A 25,605-nucleotide genomic window follows, 5' to 3' on the forward strand; every position below is an offset into this window, starting at 1 on the left:
TATTTATTTATAAGGTTTTATTTGGTGCGAACTTAATCCCGAAGGATATCAGAGCGCTTTACACTTGAGGGAGTGAGGTAACATAACAGTACGAAAGTCAAATAGGGAATATACAAAAGCAATACAATGGTGCACATAGAAGACTCAAGATAGCCCTTGGCTGGGAGTATAATGTGCTATGCATTGAAACAGAATTACCAAGGAGAGCCAGTACAATAGTAAAGAACCAGAATGATGTCCTTTCTTGAAGTGTGATGCATGCGCTAATAGTTGATCTTCGCTCCTCTTATGAAGGTAAGAACTTATCCATGAGGAATCGTTTTGCTTCCCATTTGAATGCAGCCTTGGAGGAGATTCTCCGGATTTCCGGTGGGAGAGAGTTCCACATTTTTGGAGCAGAACAAGAATGAATTGGGCAGCACATGAAACGTAGAGAGGAATCCAGTAGGTGAGGGCGAAAGGTGGGGGTGTGTTTGTGCCTGTTAACCAGGTGGAGTAATTTGAATCTCATCCTTCAGAGTGGAATTGACTGACCATACAGAAACTGATTTGCTCCATTTGCTCTGTGGTTTCATATATGTCTTTTTTTAACCTGATAAGTGGCCCTACTCCCCTCCACACCCGTTTGGTTGTAGGTAATGGTACACGTGCTTCTTTAAACGTAATAAAACGGAGTTAAACCTAAAACATTAACCAGGCCGGGGGTCTTCCTTTCCTTCCAGTGCTTTCCATATGAGGGCTGTTAGATGCTGATCTTTTTTCTAAAACCCTGCAGCCAACGTGAAAGGGCTTTGTTGGTCACAGCCCATGTCTCTAATCTTGTCAGGTGCAGTTTCCCAAATATTTTTTGGCTATTATCGATTAAATTATAATTAGGAGATAATTAACGGGTTCACCGAGGTTTTCCTTTACTTAAAAATGTGAACAATATTAACATCCATGTCCAGGAGTGGAATGGTGTTCCCTTGTCCGAATGCACTGGGTGGTAATAGGAAACGACTGCCCCAGGTGTATAATTCCAATTCATATAGACCCACATATATCTTATCCAAACAAGGGGGCTTACTACCTTTTTGTTTTAGAATCCCCTGAATAATTTCTTCCTGGATGCGCACTGCAAGCAACTTTGATGTGTGTAACATTGGTGCTGTTCCTCAGTTATCGTTGCCTGTGTGCCATTACTAGCATATAAAGACGAATACAGCGCAGACCAACAGTCTTCCACAACATGATACATAGGCACATGGCCAGAGTAAAACATCGTCATTCCCCTTCTGAGACCCCTATACCTTACCCTTCCACTCACAATCCAGCTGTAGCTTGGTGCATGGTCCTGTGAAGTGGGGTCCAATTCCCCCACATAAAGGAAGAAACTAACAAGGTCTCAGTTGCTCCTTCTCATGACTAATCAGCGTTGTACTTCATTAAGATGTGGAAGGTGGTATCCTACATCGTTCTCTCAAATAGGTATCCAGTGGGCTCCCCACCCTGTACAGACCCTCCAGGATTTCGCGATTTCGCGGTTTGCCGCGAAATCTGCACTTTTGTTAAAATGCTGCGATTTTTACATAAGTGCCCGTGAAATCGGCACTTTTGTAAAAATGCCGTCTTGTGGACCCGTTGGGTGGGGGCCAGTTGGGCAGAGCGGAAATGCCTGGTGGGTGTGTGGAAGAGGAGGCGGTGGTTAAGGAGCCTTCACCTGTAGACTGCTTCCTCTGTTCCATGTCCCAGGTTGCCTATTCAAAGTGGAATACTCTGCTAAAACAGTTTCCATTGATTTAAGGCTGAAAATGAATGAGTATGAGAAAAATAAAGGGCAGCAAAAATGCCGCTAAATTTCCATATTAGTGCCGCTAAATTTCCATATTTGTGCCGCTAAATTTCCATATTTGTGCCGCTGTATCCTGGGGGGGTCTGGCTGTAAAGTACCTGTCCTGCTGAATTAGGTCAAGTCCTCAGGCAGACCACGGTATCGCACTCTGAGCCTCTTTATATTTCCTTGACGTGGTTGCTAACGTGTGAGAGAAATCCTTGTTTTCACTTTAGCTACCTGTTCTGACCTTCTGTCGCTCAGTCCCACAGGAGTGATCCCTGGGTTGTCCTTTACCAGAATCTCTGGCATCATTTTATTTTTTGACCATTTCTTTCCAGCATGGTTTAATGACAACGAGTAGCTCGTGAGCTACTGGCAGCTCTCCAGCTGACAGTGATTAGCTCTCCTGTGTGCAGCTCAGCCTACTGAATTAGAAGCTTTTGCTTGGTTTCATTAATTTCTGTATACCAAGACTGAAAACCATTTATTCAAGATGAAAATGTTTGTATTTTCAGATGTTTTTTCATAAGCTGAAGTTTGGGGAAAAGTGGTTGAATTTGCAAAATATATTTAAAGCTGATATTTGAGTGATACATCATAGAACACGGGGGAAAACTTTTTTCTCATGTTATGACCTTGGTACTGGAGGCATAGCAGCTATGGCTGTAATGTATTACCCACATAGAGGCAATCCAAATCGATAAATCCTTGTTCACATTACTGCTGGCAACCCTCCCTGATGCAATAAGGTGATCACTTCTGAAACTTTTGCTTGGGGTGGCCACTATGGTAATCTTGTCTGATATGGTCACTATTAGAACACTAATAATATTAGTAGCTCTGGAAGTTTTTTTATTGAACAAAAGTAGCTCTTGATACACAAAAGGTTGGAGAACCCTGATGAAGATGTAAATGTTAAGGCTGAGACTTTATGTGTGAGATGTTCAAGTGTAGACTTGGTTTACCGTTCACAGAGAACCAGACACTTAAATAATTATAATTTGAGGTCGATGCGATTTAAGGATTGCCAAGCCTCCAGCTTTTAGTGTTAATTTGACCCTGTGTTTCCTGAAGACCATCACCTTTTGTCTTTGCGGCATTTACCACTAATTTATTGTCTAAGATGTAGTTATTTCGTTTTTTCAATGCACATACCATGTCGTTTTTGGTGTGGTGCAAGATAATGAAATCATCAGCATACTGCATAATAGGCAGTCTGTAAGGTCCTATCCTACATAAAATTGTGTTAGCCTATCGGCTAAATACAAGTTAAATAACAGTGGCCAGTACACACCCTTGATTGAGGCCTCGGCTTGTTGGAATTTGGCTTGTGGCCGAGTTTTCTGCCCCTAACTTGATACAAACCCAAGTCTCCGAGTAAAGAGAGATAATAGCTTTAAGTAAGGAACTGGGCCTGCCCCAGTTTCCAAGCTTTGCTCAGAGCTTATTCCGATCCACCATATCAAAAGCAGCAGAGTAGTCGACGGAGCATGCAAACAATGGAAGTCTGAAATTGTTGAAGTGAACAAGGTAAGTCAGTGCAACAATGTTGTCAGCAGTTGACGAATTTTGCAGGAAACCTGTTCCATAGAACGGAACCCGGTTCTCTCTAAATGTCCACTCTACAGTTTCATGTAATAGAATTTTCTTGTCTCCTTTTCCCTCAAAGCCTAATAAGGCAATTAGGCGATAGTTTGCAGGGTCTCCTCTATTTCCCTTTTTGTAAATGGGGTGTAGAATAGACCCTCTCCTAAACATAGGGACCTGTACGTCGGCAAAAGCTTTCATTGTACAGAATCTGCCCAAAAGTCAGGTCAGCTTTGAACACAGAGCCCGGTAGACCATTGGGCCAAAGCGCCCCGTTTTCTCTGAATGACTTGATTGTGAAGAGAGTGTATGTCAGGGCCTGATTGTATTGCCAGAGGCTGGATGGATAGGGCGAACAGGATAGGAGCTGCAAAACCCTGTCTGGTGTGTCTTTGTATCATTGCTCTTACTAAGAGGTCCTTGGCCCTGGGCTTCATCTCAGGTCCGTGGTACCTAGCCATGATCCACACACCTATGTAAATGTTCTTATTTTTACTTTACTGCGGCTTGCCTCTTGAAAGCCTTTTGTCAGCATCTAGTGCCAGCAAGAGAGCCGGGGCAATCTTAGCGTGCTTTCTCAGTCAGGTGGGTCACTTTCTCTCTTCTATGAAGCGCACCTGAACTGAGTCCGCGATACGGAGCATCACTCTGTCAAGACTGCGAGGACTTTAGTAAGGCTCTTTGCATTACTGTTAAGTAGTGGTATAGGCTTACTGGCTGAGCATTTCTCAGTTTCTGGCTTGTAAACCAAGGAAACCTATGCTTCCTGCAGAATGAGCGTTATTCCTTGGCTTCATAAAAAGAAGAAAGTACAGTTGTGAGTGGTCTCCTGTTTGTAAACATAGTTATCCCTGCACTTTAACGCGGGCGAGGTATGTGGCAACACCTTCCTTATTTTTGAGTTCTGTTCTATACAAGTCTTGTGCAAAAATCATGCACACTTTCCTTTTCTCAGCCTCCAGTCCCTTCACCTGAGCTATAAATGATGCAGCAGGCTGTGTTCTCAGCTTCACGTGCTTTGGTATCTTTCTCGTGGAAATCCTGCTTTAGTTTAAGCAGTGGTAGCTCTCACTGTTAATACACAATACATTATTTTGACTCCTTTTTGACCAATTTGCATCCCACTAGTGAGTGCTTCTTTTTATTCCCTTTCTCAGGCTCACTCAGCTCCTTTAGCTAGTTGGGATTGTAGCAGTTGTTCTCTCTATGTGTTGTTGCCTACATAGGTATCATTAAAGCCCTTGTAGTGGTTTCAGGACACTCATCTCATTGCCAAGAAAATATCTCTGCTATTATTCTGTGAAAACATCTCTTTAATTCCCCAGGAAACATCCTCCTTGTTCTCTAGGGTTTTCAGGTAGTCATTTAGTATTGTTCAGGAATGTAGTACTTTAGTCCGCTGTAGGAGGGTGGATACCTGACTATGGTTACCCCAGATTTTTTGCCTTGTGTTTAGCTGATTTTCGACTTAGTTGGCCTGGGATCCTGCTAATCAGGGTCCCAGGCTATCTGCTCTCCCTTTAAAATGGACTCCATGTACCCTAGGTGCATAACTAATTGGATATTGGATCACCTTATCAGCCCCTGTACAGTGTACTATAGGTACCCAGGGCATAGGTGCATCCAAGGCCTACCAGGGGCTGCAGCATATCTTTTGCCACCCCTGGCTGGCCATCCAAACTGACACAACTGGCTGATCACTCAGCTGGGGCAAGGTCGTGTAATCACCCCTTGCTTAGATATAGTATACCTATATCTAAACCTATATCTGGACACATATATACCTATAAGTCACTCCTATGGCAGGCCGTAACAATTCTGGAGGCAGAGTGCTTGGTTTTATGTGAGATGGTGCTCTAGCATGAGCTGAGCCTGTCTGCAGCTTTCGGAACCATTTCCTTATAGCTGTTCTGGGATACTGCCATACCATATACTCTTAAGTGCATTATAATCCTCGCGGTTATTGCTAACTTTGGTTTGGCTTTATCAAAACATGTCGTGTAAGGTGTCATACACTTTGGAATACTACCCCCTCGCCAGTTCTGGCGACGGGGGTAGCATTCTACCCTTCTAGAGGGAGAAGACATGTGGGTAACAGTAAACGCGGTTAAAACTAACCAGAGCCCCAGCATCACAAAATGGATGCTGCTGCCACCGACACAAGTCTGGCCTCCTGCTGCTTACTGAAACCTGGCAGGGGAGGCTTGGACAAAGGGTTTCCTGTCACAGGGAGGTGTCACACCAACCCAGACTTGAGATAGTGGATTGGAGCAGGGAGGGCTGAATGAAACGAGACACTGCCTGGGGCACACAAGGTGTCCCATGCAAAATCCAGTCAAACCGGTTCTGGGGCACTCCAGCCCCAGCTCTGGCGTGAAACTGGACAAAAGGAAAGGGGTGTAACCACCCCCTTCCTGGGTCCCACCCATAGGAAGGACCTAGCAGGTAATCCAGCCCCTCGATTTGGAATAAAGGTAGGAGCTGTGCCCATGAGCAGTAGATTTATCCTGACTGAAACTTTGATACAGAACTCTGGACCCTTCGACATCCCACTCGACGTGGAAGACTGAAGAATCTCCCTTGTGGTCAAGGAGTGACCACCCTGTGCAAACAGGTACCATCCAGCGCCCAACGGTTTGCTTTGTTGCAGTTCCTGCCAGAACTCGAGTGACAGAGATCGACAAGATCCAGCTTCCCTGACTTCTAACAGCCCGATCCACAGTCCCAGCGAATCTGAGACCCGTGGAGGCGACGTGAAGCGTGGGGCCAGCCATCTTGAAAAGACTGCGAAGTGCTGACCGTGCAGCTTCCGAGGCACCCTCAAAGCTGTGCATTGGGGTTTGAGAAGCCCCAGCCCCAAGCAGCTCGTGCACCGAAGATCACCCCTCCACACTCACCGAGTGCTGCGTGGGGCCCTTTTGCATTTTTCTACTCGACGCGTTGGTCCGGTCGCTTGCCCGTTGGCTAGTGGCCCCAGTACCGACGAACCTTTAAATTTACTCTGCTAGTCTGGTTGCTCCAGACTGGCCCTCGCTCCCCTGAAAAGGAGCAACCTCTCTGACCTTGCTGGTCCGAGTAAGAAGCGATCTTCCAACCCTGCGTGGTTTGCCTTTGCCAAGGCCAGTTGACTCCGATCCGGAAACCGACACCGCCGACAGCGAGAGCCTTCGTGGGACAGCTCGTGATCCACTCCTGGTCATCCTCGATGCCCCAGAGTCCACGTGGCAGTGGAGTCAAGCTTCCCGTCAACCACCTGCTTGCGCCCGACATCGCCTGGTTCCTTCCTGGTTCCATCCTGGTCACTGGCTAGCCACAGCCCCGAGCAGCTCTTGCACCGAAGATCACCTCTCCACACTCACCGAGTGCTGCGTGGGGCCCTTTTGCATTTTCCTGCTCGACACGTCTGTCCGGTCACTTGCCCGTTGGCTAGTGGCCTCTGCGACGACGAACTTTCGAATTTACACCGCTGGTCTGGTTGCTCCAGACTGGCCCTTGCTCCCCTGAAAAGGAGCAGCCCATCAGGTCTTGCTGATCTGATCCACAAGTCATCTTCTATTCCTGCGTGGGTTGCATTTGCCAAGGCCTGTTGACTGCAATCCGGAAGCCGACACCGCCGACAGTGAGAGCCTTTGTGGGACAGTCCGTGTTCAACTCCTGGTCATCGTCGATGCCCCCGAGTCCACGTGGCAGCGGAGTCAAGCTTCCCGTCAACCACCTGATTGCGCCCGACATCGCCTGGTTCCTTCCTGGTTCCATCCTGGTCACTGGCTAGTGACCCAGACTCTGTCCCCTCTGTTTTCAGGTACTCTACATCTTCGATCCACCCTTGGATCCAACCGGACTCTTCTCTCCTGGCCGCCTGCAGCATCTTCATCTCCAGGCTCCATAGAACTCCACGCCGAAACCCGACACACTTTGGCACCTATGCACCCGCTTCCTGTGGGTGAGGTAACGATCTAAGACCGGTGCTCCTGTAGTGGTTTACACCTCTAGTGTCCTAGTTTAAAGTGGCTTAATTCTATTCCAGTCGGAAGACTTCCAAAACAGTAACTTTGTAACTTTACGCACCCCTGACTTTGCATTGGTGCATGCGTGTGCTTTTAGCGCTGCACCCGATTCCCGCGGGCTAATCCCGTCCTAACTGCTGTTAGTCCAGTGTAGTCCAAGCGATTCCCAAGGCCCTAGGCCTTACCATTGTTCGTAAAGTGATACTTATATCACTTATTTAGTATATGGTTTGAGTGGCCACCGACCCTATCCATAATTGTGCAACTTGTGTATGTTTAACTGTGCTTTTGTTTAAACGCTTGTGCCTCTGGACTCATAAAGAGTACAGAGGATTATTCTAGTAATAAATACATATATTTTTATAATATATAACTTGTGTGGTGTCCTTTCATTTAATATTACAGGATTGCATATGGTAAAACAGCTGGCTTCACATGCCCTCATTGAGTTAAGCCTAAAACTGCTTAGTCCATGCTACCCCTAGGATAGCTTGTCTATAAGGTTGACTTACAACCACCACCATAAAAGATTGTTTGGACTGATACAAGGTGCTCACTAGAATAGTGAACATCATACATCAGGCCAACTTCTCACATCCGCCCCTGCCCGTGTGCTACTTCATCGCAAATTTGTCATGATCTGAAATAGAAATAAAGGAGATCTTAATTTCCGGTAGGCCCGCTCCGTCACTGGTGCAGAGACATGCCAATAGAAGGATAAATCCTTTTAACAGGGTGATGGTGGCTCCACCCACCAACCAACCACATGTCACCATTTAGTGCTTTCACTGTTGCTCATAGCTTTCAGATTTAAATTGGGGAAGCTCGAGTAGTCTAGAGTCGGTTCCCACTCTAGATTTAGGTCTCCATCTAAAACAATCTCCCTAACAATCTCATTCGCTAAATTTGTGAGTGTAGTGTGATGAAAATGGTCCTGCTTTATATTTGGTGTCTAAAAATTATTTTAGAAGCATAACTTTTTTTCCCTTGGTATGTTCAATAATACACGCACATGCTTTCCTCTGTGGACCCTATTGGCTGCAATCAGTGTCGACTAGAAGGTCGTATTGGCAAAAAATTGCCACTCCGATCATTTAAAGATTGTTAGAGGCCCATGATTCATGCAAAATATAAATCATAACTGCATCAAACTGGCCTACTTGCAGTGTACCTGCCTCATGGTAGCATTATGCCTTATGTTGTTTACAGGGACAGTTTCCACTCTTCAGATTTAAATTAAGACACATTCCTTTTAGTGAATGACTGCGAGCTCGATGTGCAACCTTCTGTTCAGCCCATGATTTTCTATTGAACTAACTGATCAAGGCTGTATGTCATACTGTGTCTGTGGCACACTGGGATTGCTTTGGAGAGCGGAAAGTCTAGAGTGCAAACCAGTCCAATGCTTTCTTCCACTATGTATTGGATTACTTCTGTGCCTGGTTAATTGAAATGGAAAACCAATGCATCCTTTCTGATTGCATAGTTTATTCCCAACCCCTCCCCCCCACCTAGATAACATATGTTCCTTTCCTCTGGCGATCTGCTGAAATTTTTCTGAAATTACCCTGTAATCTATTCCCTATTAGAGTTGGACTTTTTATGTTTCATTGTTTCCCAAATCCCCTTCCTTCGTGTGCCAGGGCATGATAATCTGCCAAATCACTCCTGGATCACTTCAGTCTCAAGGATGTAACATGACAGATGTGACCATTTCTGGCTACATGTTTCTGTAATCCAATCCTTCCTGCATCAGAGTATGGTGATCCATCAAGCTCCTTCTCTGTTGGTATAAGGTAAAAACGATTCCTTTCTCCTCACCTTAACATGTGACCTCAACATGTGTAATGCACTGGCCTTGCTTCTATGATATCTTTCACTCCGTTCCTTCCTGACAAAATATTTTCACCGTGTGATTCTTTTTCTCTATTGTATACACCATTCGCTGGATGATATTATATGGTGATCTGTAGGTTCCTGTTAAAACTTGTGCTATAAGTTTTTCCTATATATATATCATATCAGTTGACATGGCCAGCCACAAGATCCCTTCTGACTCTTCCTCATAATCTCTTTCTTTCTAGGCCAGGATATGTGAGATGAGGTCTCTGTATGGTGTAATATTTTCTTTCCACCACAAGTATGTGATCAACCAGCTTCAACTAATTTCTACTCAGTAGTCCTTTCCTCGCTGCAAGTAGGCCTTTGAAATGATGATTTGTAGGATTCAAGTTGACTTTAAATCCTGTAATCCCTTCTAGTTCCAGTACTTGTGAAATAGTGCTTCACTGGTTCCAGATTTACTCTACATCCTATAAGGCACTCCGTCTCGTTCCAGTTCAATGGTCTTGATGACACACCGGATCACTTTTATATAAGTATGTTTTATGCCTTTCATTCCTTCTCCTCACTATTTGGCACTGTGACCCACTAGATATGTTTTGACTCTGTTCTATAATCCACCCTCCCTTCTTTGAGGCATGTAACCTGCCAGTTCACTAAATGTTGTGATTCTTGACCCTATAAGGCCTAATTCCTTCTTTAGTTCTTGATTCATTGGATCCGTCCTGACTCAGTGTCCTCACATCCATTTCTCCCTCTGCTGGAAAATGCGACACAGTGATTCAATGGATCCTTTCTGACCATAATCCACTGTTTTTGCTTCAATATGTGGTATAGTTATTAATGGAATCTCTTCTACCATATGATTTATTTCTCCCTTTTTAAGTAGACAGCATCTCCATTCACTGGACCCTGCTAACTTTCTGACTCCAGGTCATGTGAGCTGTTGATCCATTGGAATACATCTGCCTGTGTTTTGTAGTTCACTTGTGCTTAATCTAGAAATGTGATGTGGTGATCATTCCTGTTTTTGTATGTTACATGCCACTCCAACCTTCCTTGGAACACATAACTTAGTGATCTACAGGATCCCTTCTGACTCAACCTATAATCCACCCCTTTCCACACCAGGGCGACTGATATCGATGTTTACTGTAACTCTACTAACTTTTTTCTTTACTACACTTTTCCCGTTCCAGTCTATCCAGAATGAGTTCACATCAAGTCTCTTCTATTATATGATGCTTTTCTCTATGGACATAGTATGGTGAAACACTGTATCCCTTCTCACCATTACCATATGATCCACCTTCTCCAGGACATGTGCCACTGTGATCCACTGGACCCCCATGACGCTGTCCTATAAGCCACGCCTTTTTAACCAGGGACATACAATGAGGATCTTTTCTCTGTTTCTGTCCTATACGTATGTCCTTTTTGCTATAGTAAATGTGACATTGTGATCGACTGGAGCCATTCTTCTATGTAGCAGGACAAGTGCAATGGGGATTCACTGGCTCAGTACTGCCTCCATCTTACAGTCCATTCTTTCCTGCATGAGGATCAAGGGCCTGGCATTTCACTGTATCCCTGCTGACTCTATCCATCAATTCCTTCCTTTCTATGCTGGCATATGGAATGCAGTCATCTACTAGATCATTTTTGTGTCTGTATGCTTTGCTGCAATATGTTTGGGCTGAGGCATATGCCTTGATGGCTCACTGAATCCCTTTTGCTAACCTCCATTCAGCCATGCCTAGTAACATGTTATATGGAGATCTGCCGGATCTCTTCTCACACGGTAGCTGATATGCAACTCCTTCCTCCTCCTAAACATTTGAAATGGTGCTTAATTAGTTCAAACTCCACAACATACATGTCATGGTGATCAACTTGATTCCTTATTATTCAGTATTGTATTCCTTATTATTCAGTATTGTATTCCTTATTTTGCCAGGAGACATGAATTGGTGATCTGAATCTCTATAGAATCTATATTCTTAAAACGGTGCCTGCACCAAAACAGTTGCATGATGTCCCACTTAATTAAAAAAAATCTTTGTCCTATATTATTTTCTTTCTTTACAAATCATTTTTTTTTGTTTCATAGAAATACAGGCATTTTTTAGGTCTCGCCTCTCAATGCGCATGCCATGCGCATTGAGCGGAGCGAGCATGCGCATTGAGCGGAGCGAGACTATAGGGGCTTAAACAAGACTTACCTAGACTGGCGATTTGATGCTGTGCCCGTGCGCTTTTAGGTCAATGCGCAAGCGCATTGACCTAAAATGCGCATGCACATCATCAAATCGCCAGCCTTCTGTTCCCCAGCAGCTCTTCCCGCTCCGCCCCACAAGCTTCCCCCAGCGTGCGCTCTGCCTTAGCAGCACTCCTCCCACACCTTTGAAGTGAAGCTTAGCTTCACTTCAAAGGACCCTGCTGCTTCACACTATTCACGGCCGTAAGGCCGTGTCTCTCCCCCATCGCCGCTCTCCCTGCTCCGCCCCCTGCTGCGGCCGTGTCGCATTTCTCCTCCCCCCTCCCCACAGCAATGCCCTCCGTCTTGTTTTCCCTTCCCTCTGAACAGTGAGCTCAGCACAGCCCAGACTTTTAATAATGGGCGGCTGCAGGAACTTAATAGTAGCGAAATTGTTTTAATATGAAACATCTGCCAGCATCTAATATGATTAATCATCCCACTCGGTCTGTCTCTGTTCTCTGGTGTTTGTATATGTCGCTCAGTGTCTCCACACTCCTTATGCGCCACTCGACTATGACTATTGGTGAGCAGTACTCTGCCTACTTCTCAAACACTTATTACTGCTGAGTAGCAGTCTGTCTTCCTACTCTCGCGTCTTTCTGTCGGCTTCCCCCCATCAGCCTGCTCACCCATCCGCCCACCCACTCACCTATCCGCTCATCAATCTATTCATCCACCCACCTTTCCTCTCAATCCATTCGCCCATCTGTCCGACAAATGATTTTTTACTCGCTCTCACCCTCGTTCTCCTCTCTCTGCCTTAATTCTTAATTTATCACGCACCTCGACTTTCCCTCCTTCTATTTCTCTGCCCCATCGCCCTGGCCTTTTCACTACTTCCCCCGGTCTCTAGATGTCCCCTTTGTATTACCTCCAAGTGGGCTTCTACCTCGTTCATCTCGTTCCCCATTTTGAATGCCTGATCTCTATTTTGGTACTCTTACGTGTGCGCTTACGACGTGAGCGTGCGTGTTTTTATCTCAGTTGCTGTCTACTTTCTTCAGCGCCTATTTGCTTCTGCGGTTATTTTCTGCACTCTCAATTTATTTTGACTATGACTATTGGTGAGCAGTACTCTGCCTACTTCCTTCAGTTTTTTTAAGGTGTCTGTCATTTCCTCTTTAAATAATAAAGTCGTAGGCATTTAAAAAAAACAGTTCAGAAATTGCATAACGTCGTTCCATGGCAAGATGGCTTATTTCCTGTGCGTGAACTGCCTGACCCCGTCTGTATATACAGTTGAAAGGAGAATAAAGGGGGCTGGGAGATGGATGGCTTGTCTTCAGTTACCTCGAGCGGGAGGGAGGGCAGTTCCGCCCGCATTGCTGCGGTGGCAAATTATAGGCCTTCACAAAAGAGGCAAATGAAAGGAAACCCTCACAACCCTCTCACCCTCACGCAGCCTCACACCCTCACCCTCACACACCCACACCCTCACACACCCTCACCCACCCTCACCCTCACACCCTCACTCATCCTCACCCCCTCATCCTCACACACCCTCACTCACCCTCCTCACCCCCCCTCACAACCCTCTCACCCTCACTCAGCCTCACACCCTCACCCTCACACACCCTCACCCTCACACATCCTCACCCCCCCTCACCCTCGCACCCTCTCACCATCACCCCCCCTCACCCTCACACACCTTTACCCTCATCCCCTCACCCTCACACACCCTCAGTCACCCTCACACCCCCTAACCCACACCCTCACACCCCCTCCTCACCCTCACACCCCCACTCACCCTCACCCTCACACCCCCTCACCCTCACACCCCTCACCCTCACACCACTCAGTGCTACAACACATATTGTGTTACAATAGGTGTCACATTTGCGAAAGATAAAACTATTGGCATTGTAAATAACAAAGCTATTAATTTCGCTATTTTCAAAACAAGCACATAAATAAAAAATGTGTCCTTTACAATACCAATAGCTCAAACTTTCCTAATGCGAGACCTATTGCATTGCTGTGCTTCTCTCCCCTGCTGCACTCTCCTGCTCTCTAGAGCTGTGGCCTAACGACCAGAGCTGCCATCTAAGTCACGTAAATACAAAACATGTTGCATTCCAAATGCTATAGGTGTCACATTCGCGAAAGTTATAACTATTGGCATTGTAAATGACAAAGCTATCAATTTAGCTATTTTAAAAACCAACAAATAAATAAAATATTTGTCATTTACAAGACCAATAGCTCCAACTTTTCTAATGCGAGACCTATTGCATTTCCAATGCTTGTTTTTTAATATCTTTATTGCATTTTATCTTCTTGTTACATTTAAACCAAACATTGGTACATGTCGTACTTATTTACACAGTTCAAGGTATATACATCTTACAATTATATCGTGGTTTACATCGGCATTGCAGTAGTTGACGTGTGTTTGCAAGTTAGCATGTGCATTAACAGCCCACGCATACCGTCACCTCTGGTATATCAATCGTAACAGAGGTGCACAGCCCATACGCGGTTCAACTGTAGGCGCACAAAACCCAATATTGCTTGGGCGGTAAAAAGTGAGTGCCATTACCTGCTGCAAGATATCCACATTTTAAACATTTTAACTACAACTAACGAAAACAAAAGAAAATCAAAAGAAAAGGGAGATATCCAATAGTGAAAGGAATATGTATCTAGTATATTAGGTTTGTGTGTTTGTAGTGAATGTGAGCTGTTTTTCCTGTACTGTATATAGTTGCATGGACACCAGGGCATCTTGTGTTTCATAGAAATACAGACAGAGAATGCACACCTGCACATTACAAATGCACTGCAAATACTTAAGGATGCCCAGACCTCCCCAAGGTCAATAACACACTTGTGGGTAGATTTTCAAACATTTTGCACTGGCTTAGCATTACAAAAGTGACGCTAACAAACACAAAATGTATTTTGGGGAATTTACTTTCCAGTGCAAAACGTGTTTAGCTTTGCAAAGTACCCTAAAATTAGCGCAAAGCACTGCTTTGCGTTACTTAGCGCAATGGGGGCATTACATGGGTGGTACATGGGCGTTCCCCTGCAACCACTCATGCTTTTTGACGCAAAACGCTATTTACAAAGAATTATAGACAGGGTTTGGTGCCAAACATTAAAGCCACTTCAAAGGAGGCGTTAACAGGAGAAATGTTTTTATTTCTCCTTTCTTTTCTGGCTTTGCATGTGTGCTGCACTGTGCAGCACACATACAAAGTGGGAAAAGCTTTTAAACTTATCTAGGCATGGTATTTTGTACAGGAAGGGTACCAAACCTATACTAGACTCACGCACACACCCTAGCACTATGTCACTAAGGTGTGTGCGTGGTGCTTGGCAGCTGAAATCAGCACCGGTGCTAGAGAAAGGGGAGAAGGGGAGGAGAGAGCCATATCTCTGTAGATATGGAGCTCTCCTGCTCCCTCCCTGCCACGGAACGCAGTGCAGCCTCTTTGGGTGCTGCACTGCGCAGCGTGTTTTTAAAAAGAAAATCTGGCCTTCTGTGTGTAGCATATCATGAGTCTTGAGTCCACGTGAGGCTCATGGAAAATGTTCTAACCACTGGCCCCATACCTTCATATGCTTCTGAAAGCACCATTGGGCATTGTGGATGAATTCTTCTGCTGTGGTGCAATTGTCAGTTCCCCTGGTCCCTCCATCTAATATGGGTGCCTTGGTGGCTCACCAGTATTTCGCTATGCCCATCTTTGCTAAAAGTAGGCCCATTGTGCCATGGTAAACTTTTGGCTTTCATATACTAAAACCCATTCTGTCCTCCAAAGCAAGTAACTTGGGGGCATATTAGCAACAAATATTTATCGCTAAATACGCTTAGCGCATTTTTTTTATCGCTGGATATTATCGCAGAGATAACATGCTATTAGCAACGTTTATCTCCAATGCGATAAAATATCCGGCGATAGCGGCTCAATGCGCGAATATCGCTGGAAATCCAGCGATATTCAGGCATTAACGCTAATGGGGACTTAACCTGAATAGCCACCTCCCATTGGATAAACAGGTTAAGTCACCCTATTAGCAGGCGTTAGGTTCTGGCAATAATCGCTCTTCTCCTGCCTTGCTAATAGGCGATAGCTGTGTTAGCGACTGTTTTCAGTCGCTAACAGTTTGGGTACGCCCACTTTGTATGTCATTAGCGATAAATATCGCTGACATGCAAAGCGGACCCCAAACCTGTAGCTATCGCCTATAAGCTGTCGCTAACTGCTGTTAGTGGTGAAAAGTCCCGCTAAAGCGGCGATATTGCCCTTGCTAATATGCCCCTTGGTGTAGTGATCCTAATTCCATCCTATAAGCCATTCCTCTTGGTGCCAGGACACATGACATCATAAGCTACAAGACTACATCCAACTTCGTATCACACACAGCTTGCTACAAGACCAGGGCATGCCAGAAGAGGACCAACAATACACTATTGTCTATTCTGAAAGCTTTTCCTTTCCTGAGCTAAAGCATGGCTAGTAGTAATCCACTGGATCCGTTCTGACAGACTACTTACTCCATCTTCTCTGCTGAAATGCTGCACCCTTGCCTAGACAAGAACAACCATTGCTTGTGTCTGTATTTGCAGGTGCCCTTCACGTTTGACGATGTTGCCGTGTATTTTTCCTGGGAGGAGTGGAGGGGCCTTGATGACTGGCAGAAGGAGCTGTACAAAAGTGTGATGAGGGACAACTACGAAGCACTGATCTCCATGGGTAAAAGTTCTATCATGTTAGAAGCAACACAGGACAATCTTGCTAAAATGCTGAAGCTCATGTTTAATTCCCGTTTGCTTTACTCAGACTATGAACACTCCTCTGTGTCATTCTTTATCGCTGTTTGTATGCTTCGCCTGCACAGCGCTTGCACTGTGCTTGCAAAATCTCTTGTAAACAAAACAAAAGCATAATGGGCGGGCTCTAAGCCTGCCCATTACTTACCATTTGTTGGTTTCAACATCACGGTTGTTTCCATGTTTCTTATTGATCATCATCTCCTGCTCTCCTCCTGTGGCTTTTGGTGTTTTTCCAGCTGTGGAGCATGGACCAAGCACAGCTTCCTGGCTGCAGCCAGTGTCCTCCCTCTGACTGCTGGCTGCTACAGTGTCCTTCCACTGGCCGTTGACTTTTGCTGGTACTTTTTTTCATTTCCTTCATGCACTTTTATGAGAGTGCATGTGTCTGCAGCCTGTCCTCGCTCTCACCACTGCCCATGTTTTTGCTTACTCTCCATCGTTTCCTTCCCTGCCTCTCCATCATGTTGCTTGCCCCCCTCCTTTCACCATCCCTCTCACTCCTACCACCATTTTTTGTTTTATTTTTGCAGTTTCATATAGTGCCAATTCGACTCAAAGGTATTAGAGCGCTTTTACAGGAGCACCAGTTACATTACACTAGGTCAGATACATTAATTCTTTTAGGCTTGGGGAGATTAAGGGCCAGATGTAGGACACCAAATACCGGTCGGTATCGGCCGATTTCGGCTGTTACCCACCGGTATTTGGTGTTTGATATGTAGGGGGCCTAAAATTTACAGAATCTGTAAATTTACAGATTCTGTAAAATACCGAATCGGTAAAGTTACTGAATCGGTAAATCTAGATGTAGGTGGCACTGAAAACAGTGCCACAGGCCCTTAAGAATTTGTTATTTACCACGAAATATATTTGGTGGTAAATAACGAATTCCTGTGTACATGCACATCTGTGCATGTACATCTGTGCCATGTGGCACACATACATGCCCTAAGGGCATGTATGTGTGTCACATGGCACACAAGCCAGAATCAGGGGTGCAACAGGGTGTCAAAGTGACACCCTGTCCCCCTTGACAATTCGGTAATTTTACCGAATCGGTATTTACCAATTCGGTAATTGACATTGATTCCTATGGGCCTCAAGGCCCATAGGAATCAATGGCAATTACCGAATCGGTAAATACCGATTCGGTAATTACCGAATCATACCGATTCGGTAAACATTACCGAATTATTTCCTACATCTCATTTACCAAATCTAGAATACCGAATCGGTAAAATTCGGTATTCTAGAGTCAGTAAATGAGATTTACCTACATCGGGCCCTAGTGATTTGACCAGAATCACAGGATGTTGAGCCAACGTTGAGACTCAAAGCTGGTTCCCCAGTTGTTTGCAGCTCTGTCCGTGATCCCACATCCACTTGCCCTGACCTCCCTCCCTCGTGTTACTTGTCCCTTCTGCCGTTCATTATGTTGCAGCCCCCGCCCCACTCTAGTCAAGCACAAAAGTCGACAAAGTCTTTTACTACTGTCTAACTCAACAGTACTCATGTTTTCAATGTAGAAGGATGAAAGGAAAAGCAATTTCACCTGTGACCTGCTAATTGTGCAAGACCTTCTACATCCAATGCATTAATCCGGCAAATCAAATAAAATAAGTGACAGACTGAAGCTGACTTGGGTTCATCATCTTCTTCCATTGACATGTAGTACTTGCAGACAGTGTGCCTTCTTCTTGGTCTTCCAAGGTCAGATGCACTCTGAAGTATTTAGTTGGGCCTTTCCTCTAACCCTAGAGGATGTCATTCAGGCTCTCAAAGGCTATTTGGCTTTGTTAATGTTTTATAGACATGTTGCCCAGCAGCACCCGCTGCTCTGCAACATCTCTAAAAAAATATTAACAAAGTGAAATGCTGTTTGGCTTTGTCAGTGTTTTTAGATATTACACAGCAGTGCAGCTGCTGTGCAACATGACCTAAAGTAAAGAAAAATAAAGTGGTATGATGTGGTCAATGCTGGCTGCGTCTTCCTGCTTTTTACAATCTTAATTTGATTGATCTGGGGTTATTCCTGGTGGACAGCTCAGATAACACTAAGCGGATCCTTCATCTTATAGACAAGTCGACCCGCTCCCTGCGCAAGTCGATGCTTTTCTCAATAGACTTAGAGAAGGCCTTCGCCCGAGTGCATTGGTCTTACTTAGAAGCGTTATTGAAATGCTTCAGATTGGGGGACAGGTTCTGCTCATGGGTGCTGAGCGGGTATGGGGGGGCCAATGGCTACTGTCAGGGTGAATGGCAGGGGATCAGAGAGCTTCCCCATAAAATGCCCAACACAGCAGGGATGCCCCCTCTCCCCACTTTTATTCACGCTCTACATGGAGCCGTTTGCGCAGCAGGTCCGGGATGATCCAAAGATCACAGGCATACACTTTGGGGGAGAGGAACACCTAATCACTTTATATGCGGACAATGTTATTGTTTCCCTAGAAACCCCCCGGGAGGCTCTACCTGAGTTTGTAGTGGACTTTTGGAGGTACAGGGCGGTCTCAGAATTCCAGATTAATTTAGCCAAAACACAGGCGGTAAGTCTAACGGTGTCGCAAGACTTAAAGGAATTCCTCACTCAGGCTCTCTCCATTCGGTGGGAGCGGAACATATTGTATCTAGGGATCTACCTCACATCGACCATCCAGGAAGTGGTCGAGGTAAACTACGGAAATTTGGTTGAAAGCGTACAAACTGATCCAGCTAGATGGCGAACCGTCCCTCTGTCATGGCTCCTAAGAATAGCTGCACTAAAGATGTCAGTCTTTCCCAGAATCTTATACACCTTTTTGACACTTCCACTGTGACCCACACCGGGGACACTCCAGACCATACAAAAAGCCCTTCAAAATTATGTATGGGCAGGCCAGCGTTCCTGAATGCGAGCTGAGTTCACCTGCCTGCGGAATTTGGTCTGGGTATCCCATGTATTCTGCAATACTTCCAAGCTGTGCAGATCAGGTTTCTGGTGGAGTGGCTGCACCCGGAATCAGTGAAGAGTTGGCTCTACATGGATAGGGCACTAGCCGGAACGTCCTTGTGTGAAGATCCCCTTTCTGGGCAGACCACATCGCCCTCCCAATCATTTCATGTCCGCGATCATGGCGCCTACCCTTTGACTCTGGGATGCATTTGCCAGTAGAGGAGGGCCTCTCGTCGTTCCCCTCCCCGCTTTTTCTGATGGTGGAGAATCCAGACTTCACCCTGGGAATGAATACAGTGGCCTTCCAGGGGTGGCTGAAGCCGGGATGCAGATAGATAGGCCATTTTTTCGATGAAGAAGGCTCCATATAGTTTGACACTCTGAGGGCAGATAATACTATCCCTGAGAGGGAGATCTTCCGGTACGCACAGATCAGGCATTGGTTGATGCAGCCAAAGATTAGAGATGCAGCTCAGCGTCCCCTGACTAAATTTGAGAAATGGATTCTAAGCAAAGAATCAGACAAGCATTTAGTACCTGCCTTATATAAGTTGTTAATAAATAAGGCCTCTGACACTAGATCCCCAGCTCAATTGCGAATGAAGCAGGAACTGGGGCAGGAGCGGTCGCTTCAGGAATGGCGAGACATTTTCTATCGAGCGAGACACACAGCGTGCAACACATTCAGCATAGAAACTGTGACAAAAATTACCTCTTACTGGTATTTCACCCTGGTTTGCCTTCATAGAGGGAATCCGGATCGTGGGATTGTCACAAAAAACATCGAAGGGTAATGAATCTGAATCCCCTGACAGCAGACAACTCCATAATGCCAATTACTTTAGAACCCCGTGAGATTTCAATAAAATCAGGGAATGCAAGAGGCCAGGTCCGTTTTTAATCCAGCAAAATTTCATCTACAGATCAAAATTGAAAATAACAGATAAAAAATGATGGGTGGCAAAGTCTAAAGTAAACATGTCCAACCAGTGAGTTTGCAAAACCTGAAGAAAAGCTGCCTTTCAGCCAGTTCCTTGTCAAGGGAATTGCAGCCGCAAAGTAAATTATAATTTACTTAATGAATAATTATATTACCAATCTGAATTTTATTCAGGTTAGCCTTGACATGGGCAAAATCCAATTTGCCTCCAGCATATTATTTTTTTCTTCATTAATTTTCCTAGTATTCTGGGCAGAGTAATAAAGTGTAAGCCGTCAAATAACTGCATCTGTTGTACCCCATGACAATAGCAAAAAACACAGTTGATGGACAGAATGTAGAACAATGTCATACATTCATCCCAGTACAACGATCTGGGCCTAAATCCATCTTTTTTTGCACTCCACACCACCCTGGGTTAGACACTGGCTATATGCAAATCAGCTCTGACCCTGTGCCTCATGGGCACAGTCCAGTCCGAACTACCAAGTCATGTCTTTCCCAGACCGGAATCAAGCATCCAAGGACCGGTTTCTGGCTATCAGCCTTCATCAGCCTGGATAGCTTGACTCCAGTGGTGTGGAGAGCCTAGGACTCACGTCTGAGCATACCCAGCCCACTCGGGGTGAAAATTGCAAAAAACACAGTTGATGGACAGAATGTAGAACAATGTCATACATTCATACCAGTACAAGGATCTGGGCCTAAATCTATTGTTTTTTTGCACTCCACACCACCCTGGGTTAGACACTGGCTATATGCAAATCAGCTCTGACCCTGTGCCTCATGGGAACAGTCCAGTCCGAACTACCAAGCCATGTCTTTCCCAGACCGGAATCAAGCATCCAAGGACCGGTTTCTGGCTATCAGCCTTCATCAGCCTGGATAGCTTGACTCCAGTGGTGTGGAGAGCCTGGGACTCACGTCTGAGCATACCCAGCCCACTCGGGGTGCAAATTGCAAAAAACACAGTTGATGGACAGAATGTAGAACAATGTCATACATTCATCCCAGTACAAGGATCTGGGCCTAAATCCATCGTTTTTTTGCACTCCACACCACCCTGGGTTAGACACTGGCTATATGCAAATCAGCTCTGACCCTGTGCCTCATGGGAACAGTCCAGTCCGAACTGCCAAGCCATGTCTTTCCCAGACCGGAATCAAGCATCCAAGGACCGGTTTCTGGCTATCAGCCTGGATAGCTTGACTCCAGTGGTGTGGAGAGCCTGGGACTCACGTCTGAGCACACCCAGCCCACTCGGGGTGAAAATTGCAAAAAACACAGTTGATGGACAGAATGTAGAACAATGTCATACATTCATCCCAGTACAAGGATCTGGGCCTAAATCCATCGTTTTTTTGCACTCCACACCACCCTGGGTTAGACACTGGCTATATGCAAATCAGCTCTGACCCTGTGCCTCATGGGAACAGTCCAGTCCGAACTACCAAGCCATGTCTTTCCCAGACCGGAATCAAGCATCGAAGGACCGGTTTCTGGCTATCAGCCTTCATCAGCCTGGATAGCTTGACTCCAGTGGGGTGGAGAGCCTGGGACTCACGTCTGAGCTTACCCAGCCCACTCGGGGTGAAAATTGCAAAAAACACAGTTGATGGACAGAATGTAGAACAATGTCATACATTCATCCCAGTACAAGGATCTGGGCCTAAATGCATTTTTTTTTGCACTCCACACCACCCTGGGTTAGACACTGGCTATATGCAAATCAGCTCTGACCCTGTGCCTCATGGAAACAGTCCAGTCCGAAGTACCAAGCCATGTCTTTCCCAGACCGGAATCAAGCATCCAAGGTCCGGTTTCTGGCTATCAGCCTTCATCAGCCTGGATAGCTTGACTCCAGTGGTGTGGAGAGCCTGGGACTCACGTCTGAGCATACCCAGCCCACTCGGGGTGAAAATTGCAAAAAACACAGTTGATGGACAGAATGTAGAACAATGTCATACATTCATCCCAGTACAAGGATCTGGGCCTAAATCCATCGTTTTTTTGCACTCCACACCACCCTGGGTTAGACACTGGCTATATGCAAATCAGCTCTGACCCTGTGCCTCATGGGAACAGTCCAGTCCGAACTACCAAGCCATGTCTTTCCCAGACCGGAATCAAGCAGCCAAGGACCGGTTTCTGGCTATCAGCCTTCATCAGCCTGGATAGCTTGACTCCAGTGGTGTGGAGAGCCTGGGACTCACGTCTGAGCATACCCAGCCCACTCGGGGTGAAAATTGCAAAAAACACAGTTGATGGACAGAATGTAGAACAATGTCATACATTCATCCCAGTACAAGGATCTGGGCCTAAATCCATCGTTTTTTTGCACTCCACACCACCCTGGGTTAGACACTGGCTATATGCAAATCAGCTCTGACCCTGTGCCTCATGGGAACAGTCCAGTCCGAACTACCAAGCCATGTCTTTCCCAGACCGGAATCAAGCATCCAAGGACCTGTTTCTGGCTATCAGCATTCATCAGCCTGGATAGCTTGACTCCAGTGGTGTGGAGAGCCTGGGACTCACGTCTGAGCATACCCAGCCCACTCGGGGTGTAAATTGCAAAAAACACAGTTGATGGACAGAATGTAGAACAATGTCATACATTCATCCCAGTACAAGGATCTGGGCCTAAATCCATCGTTTTTTGCACTCCACACCACCCTGGGTTAGACACTGGCTATATGCAAATCAGCTCTGACCCTGCGCCTCATGGGAACAGTCCAGTCCGAACTACCAAGCCATGTCTTTCCCAGACCGGAATCAAGCATCCAAGGACCGGTTTCTGGCTATCAGCCTTCATCAGCCTGGATAGCTTGACTCCAGTGGTGTGGAGAGCCTGGGGCTCACATCTGAGCATAGCCAGCCCACTCGGGGTGAAAATTGCAAAAAACACAGTTGATGAACAGAATGTAGAACAATGTCATACATTCATCCCAGTACAAGGATCTGGGCCTAAATCCATCGTTTTTTTTCACTCCACACCACCCTGGGTTAGACACTGGCTATATGCAAATCAGCTCTGACCCTGTGCCTCATGGGAACAGTCCAGTCCGAACTACCAAGCCATGTCTTTCCCAGACCGGAATCAAGCATCCAAGGACCGGTTTCTGGCTATCAGCCTTCATCAGCCTGGATAGCTTGACTCCAGTGGTGTGGAGAGCCTGGGACTCACGTCTGAGCATAGCCAGCCCACTCGGGGTGAAAATTGCAAAAAACACAGTTGATGGACAGAATGTAGAACAATGTCATACATTCATCACAGTACAAGGATCTGGGCCTAAATCCATCGTTTTTTTTCACTCCACTCCACCCTGGGTTAGACACTGGCTATATGCAAATCAGCTCTGACCCTGTGCTTCATGGGAACAGTCCAGTCCGAACTACCAAGCCATGTCTTTCCCAGACCGGAATCAAGCATCCAAGGACCGGTTTCTGGCTATCAGCCTTCATAAGCCTGGATAGCTTGACTCCAGTGGTGTGGAGAGCCTGGGACTCACATCTGAGCATACCCAGCCCACTCGGGGTGAAAATTGCAAAAAACACAGTTGATGGACAGAATGTAGAACAATGTCATACATTCATCCCAGTACAAGGATCTGGGCCTAAATCCATCGTTTTTTTGCACTCCACACCACCCTGGGTTAGACACTGGCTATATGCAAATCAGCTCTGACCCTTTGCCTCATGGGAACAGTCCAGTCCGAACTACCAAGCCATGTCTTTCCCAGACCGGAATCAAGCATCTGCATCTGTTGTACCCCATGACAATAGCTATCTCCAGTTCCCTTGTTATTCTTATGGGGTCTCTGGATTTCAGTTGAATACTACTTAAAGGTGTATCATTCAGTAACATAACTTTATGAACCTACAGTGGAATTGTTGCAATGAGATATTTCCAAGCAGAACTGCTACTGTCGTAATTTATGGTCTGTGGTTAACATGAGGTACTTCTAAACATCAAAGAGACCGAAAGTCTTCCTTACAAAATGACATACTTTTCTTGACTTTCATCATTCTACCACTATACTTTACATTAGTAATAGCAACTCTGGAGTACAATATACATTTGCCATTTCTCCAACAACAACAACAAATTACAAAAAATGGGGAGTTGCTTAGCCCTATACTTGAAGAGCAAATTGTGCAGTAACAAGGGGTCATCCCAACAAGTACCATTTATTGTGTAAATAATAAACAAAGTAGACTAACAAGTCTATTAAGAAATCAGAAGGCAGCATTGTAAGAAAGTGGCTCTATATATATACTTGACCAAAGTAAGGTACAGTGTGTATAGAGTCCCCAATCCCCAATGGTATAACAGAGGTTAAAGTCAGATCTGACCTTACTCTCTAATGTGGTAGCTTGGTCGAGAAGCAAGGCAGTATCAGAGGACAGTGTAAAGCATGTGTTGTACACACTCAGTCAGCAAAAGGTTTCACACACTCAAGAACTGAACTCTAGGCCAATTGTTTTTATATCAAAAGATATAGTTGTTTTATTTTAGAACCAACAGGTATCAAAATATACTTTTCTCAATATGAGTGACTTTGGGTAATTACTTTGCAGACAGGCAATAGACTTAGTAAGTACAATAGTTACTGGGGTTGCAATAGGCAACACAATTCTAAACACAATTTAACATTGAGCTCAATAGGTTTTTCCATAAAAAAATGCAATAGATTACTTTCAGGATTACTTTGCTAACCTCAGGACTGGATCCTGGATTCAGTCCCGGTACCTAAGCTGTAAACCGTTAAGTAAAAGCGTTTTGGTTACAGTTGTACTTTTTAAAGGAAATAAATGTATTTTCAAAGTTGACAGAAACTTTTCAGAGAAAAACTAGCAATGTTATCCTATGGAAGGAAATTCAAGTCACAGGTAAAGTAGGTTGTCGTTACTTTTGTAATCCAGTACTGGACTCCTAGATCCAGCACTGGGACCTCTACCTAATACGGGTGGCTCGGGGACGGAGATTCTTCAGGTGCGACTACCACTTTGAGAGATAAGTTGGGTTCTTGGAGAAGAGGTAAGTACCCCAAAGGAGGGCGCAAGGGGCCGTGGTGCGCCGGGTGCAGGGGTGTCTTTGGGCGTCGGGAAATCTTACCCTCGGCTGGTCACAGTTGGAGGGGTCCCTGGTTCTGAGGCTGCAGGCGTCGTCTGGGTCGGCGAGGAGGGTCTTTGGGCACTGGACTTCGGGTCCCAGTCGCCGGGGGGACGTCCTCGTGGCCTTGGATCACTCGGGCATGGGCCCGGCTCGGCGGGTGCAGAGTGGGCTGGATTCGCAGTTCCTAGCTGGCGCCAGGGGTATGGTTGTTGGAGCAGAGCCTCTTCTCAGGAGAGTCCCAATCTTTGAGAGGGTCAAGGCAGGCAGGTCCTCCGGGTTTCCAAGGTTGCTGTCTGCAGGAGTCGCCGAGATTTAGCAGGTG

The 25,605-nt window shown here is 45.7% G+C and overlaps 1 protein-coding gene across 1 annotated transcript in view; it reads left to right on the top strand.

Moving 5' to 3' along the window:
- Positions 1–25,605, top strand: part of LOC144783822 (uncharacterized) — an 87,335-nt gene that overhangs the window by 14,116 nt on the left and 47,614 nt on the right. Inside the window, exon 2 of the mRNA XM_078662567.1 lies at positions 16,086–16,212. Coding sequence (XP_078518693.1) covers positions 16,086–16,212 — 127 coding nt within the window. The remainder of the gene's footprint in view (positions 1–16,085; positions 16,213–25,605) is intronic.

This window comes from Lissotriton helveticus, chromosome 10, assembly GCF_964261635.1.
Source record: "Lissotriton helveticus chromosome 10, aLisHel1.1, whole genome shotgun sequence".
Classification (NCBI taxonomy): Eukaryota; Metazoa; Chordata; class Amphibia; order Caudata; family Salamandridae; genus Lissotriton; species Lissotriton helveticus.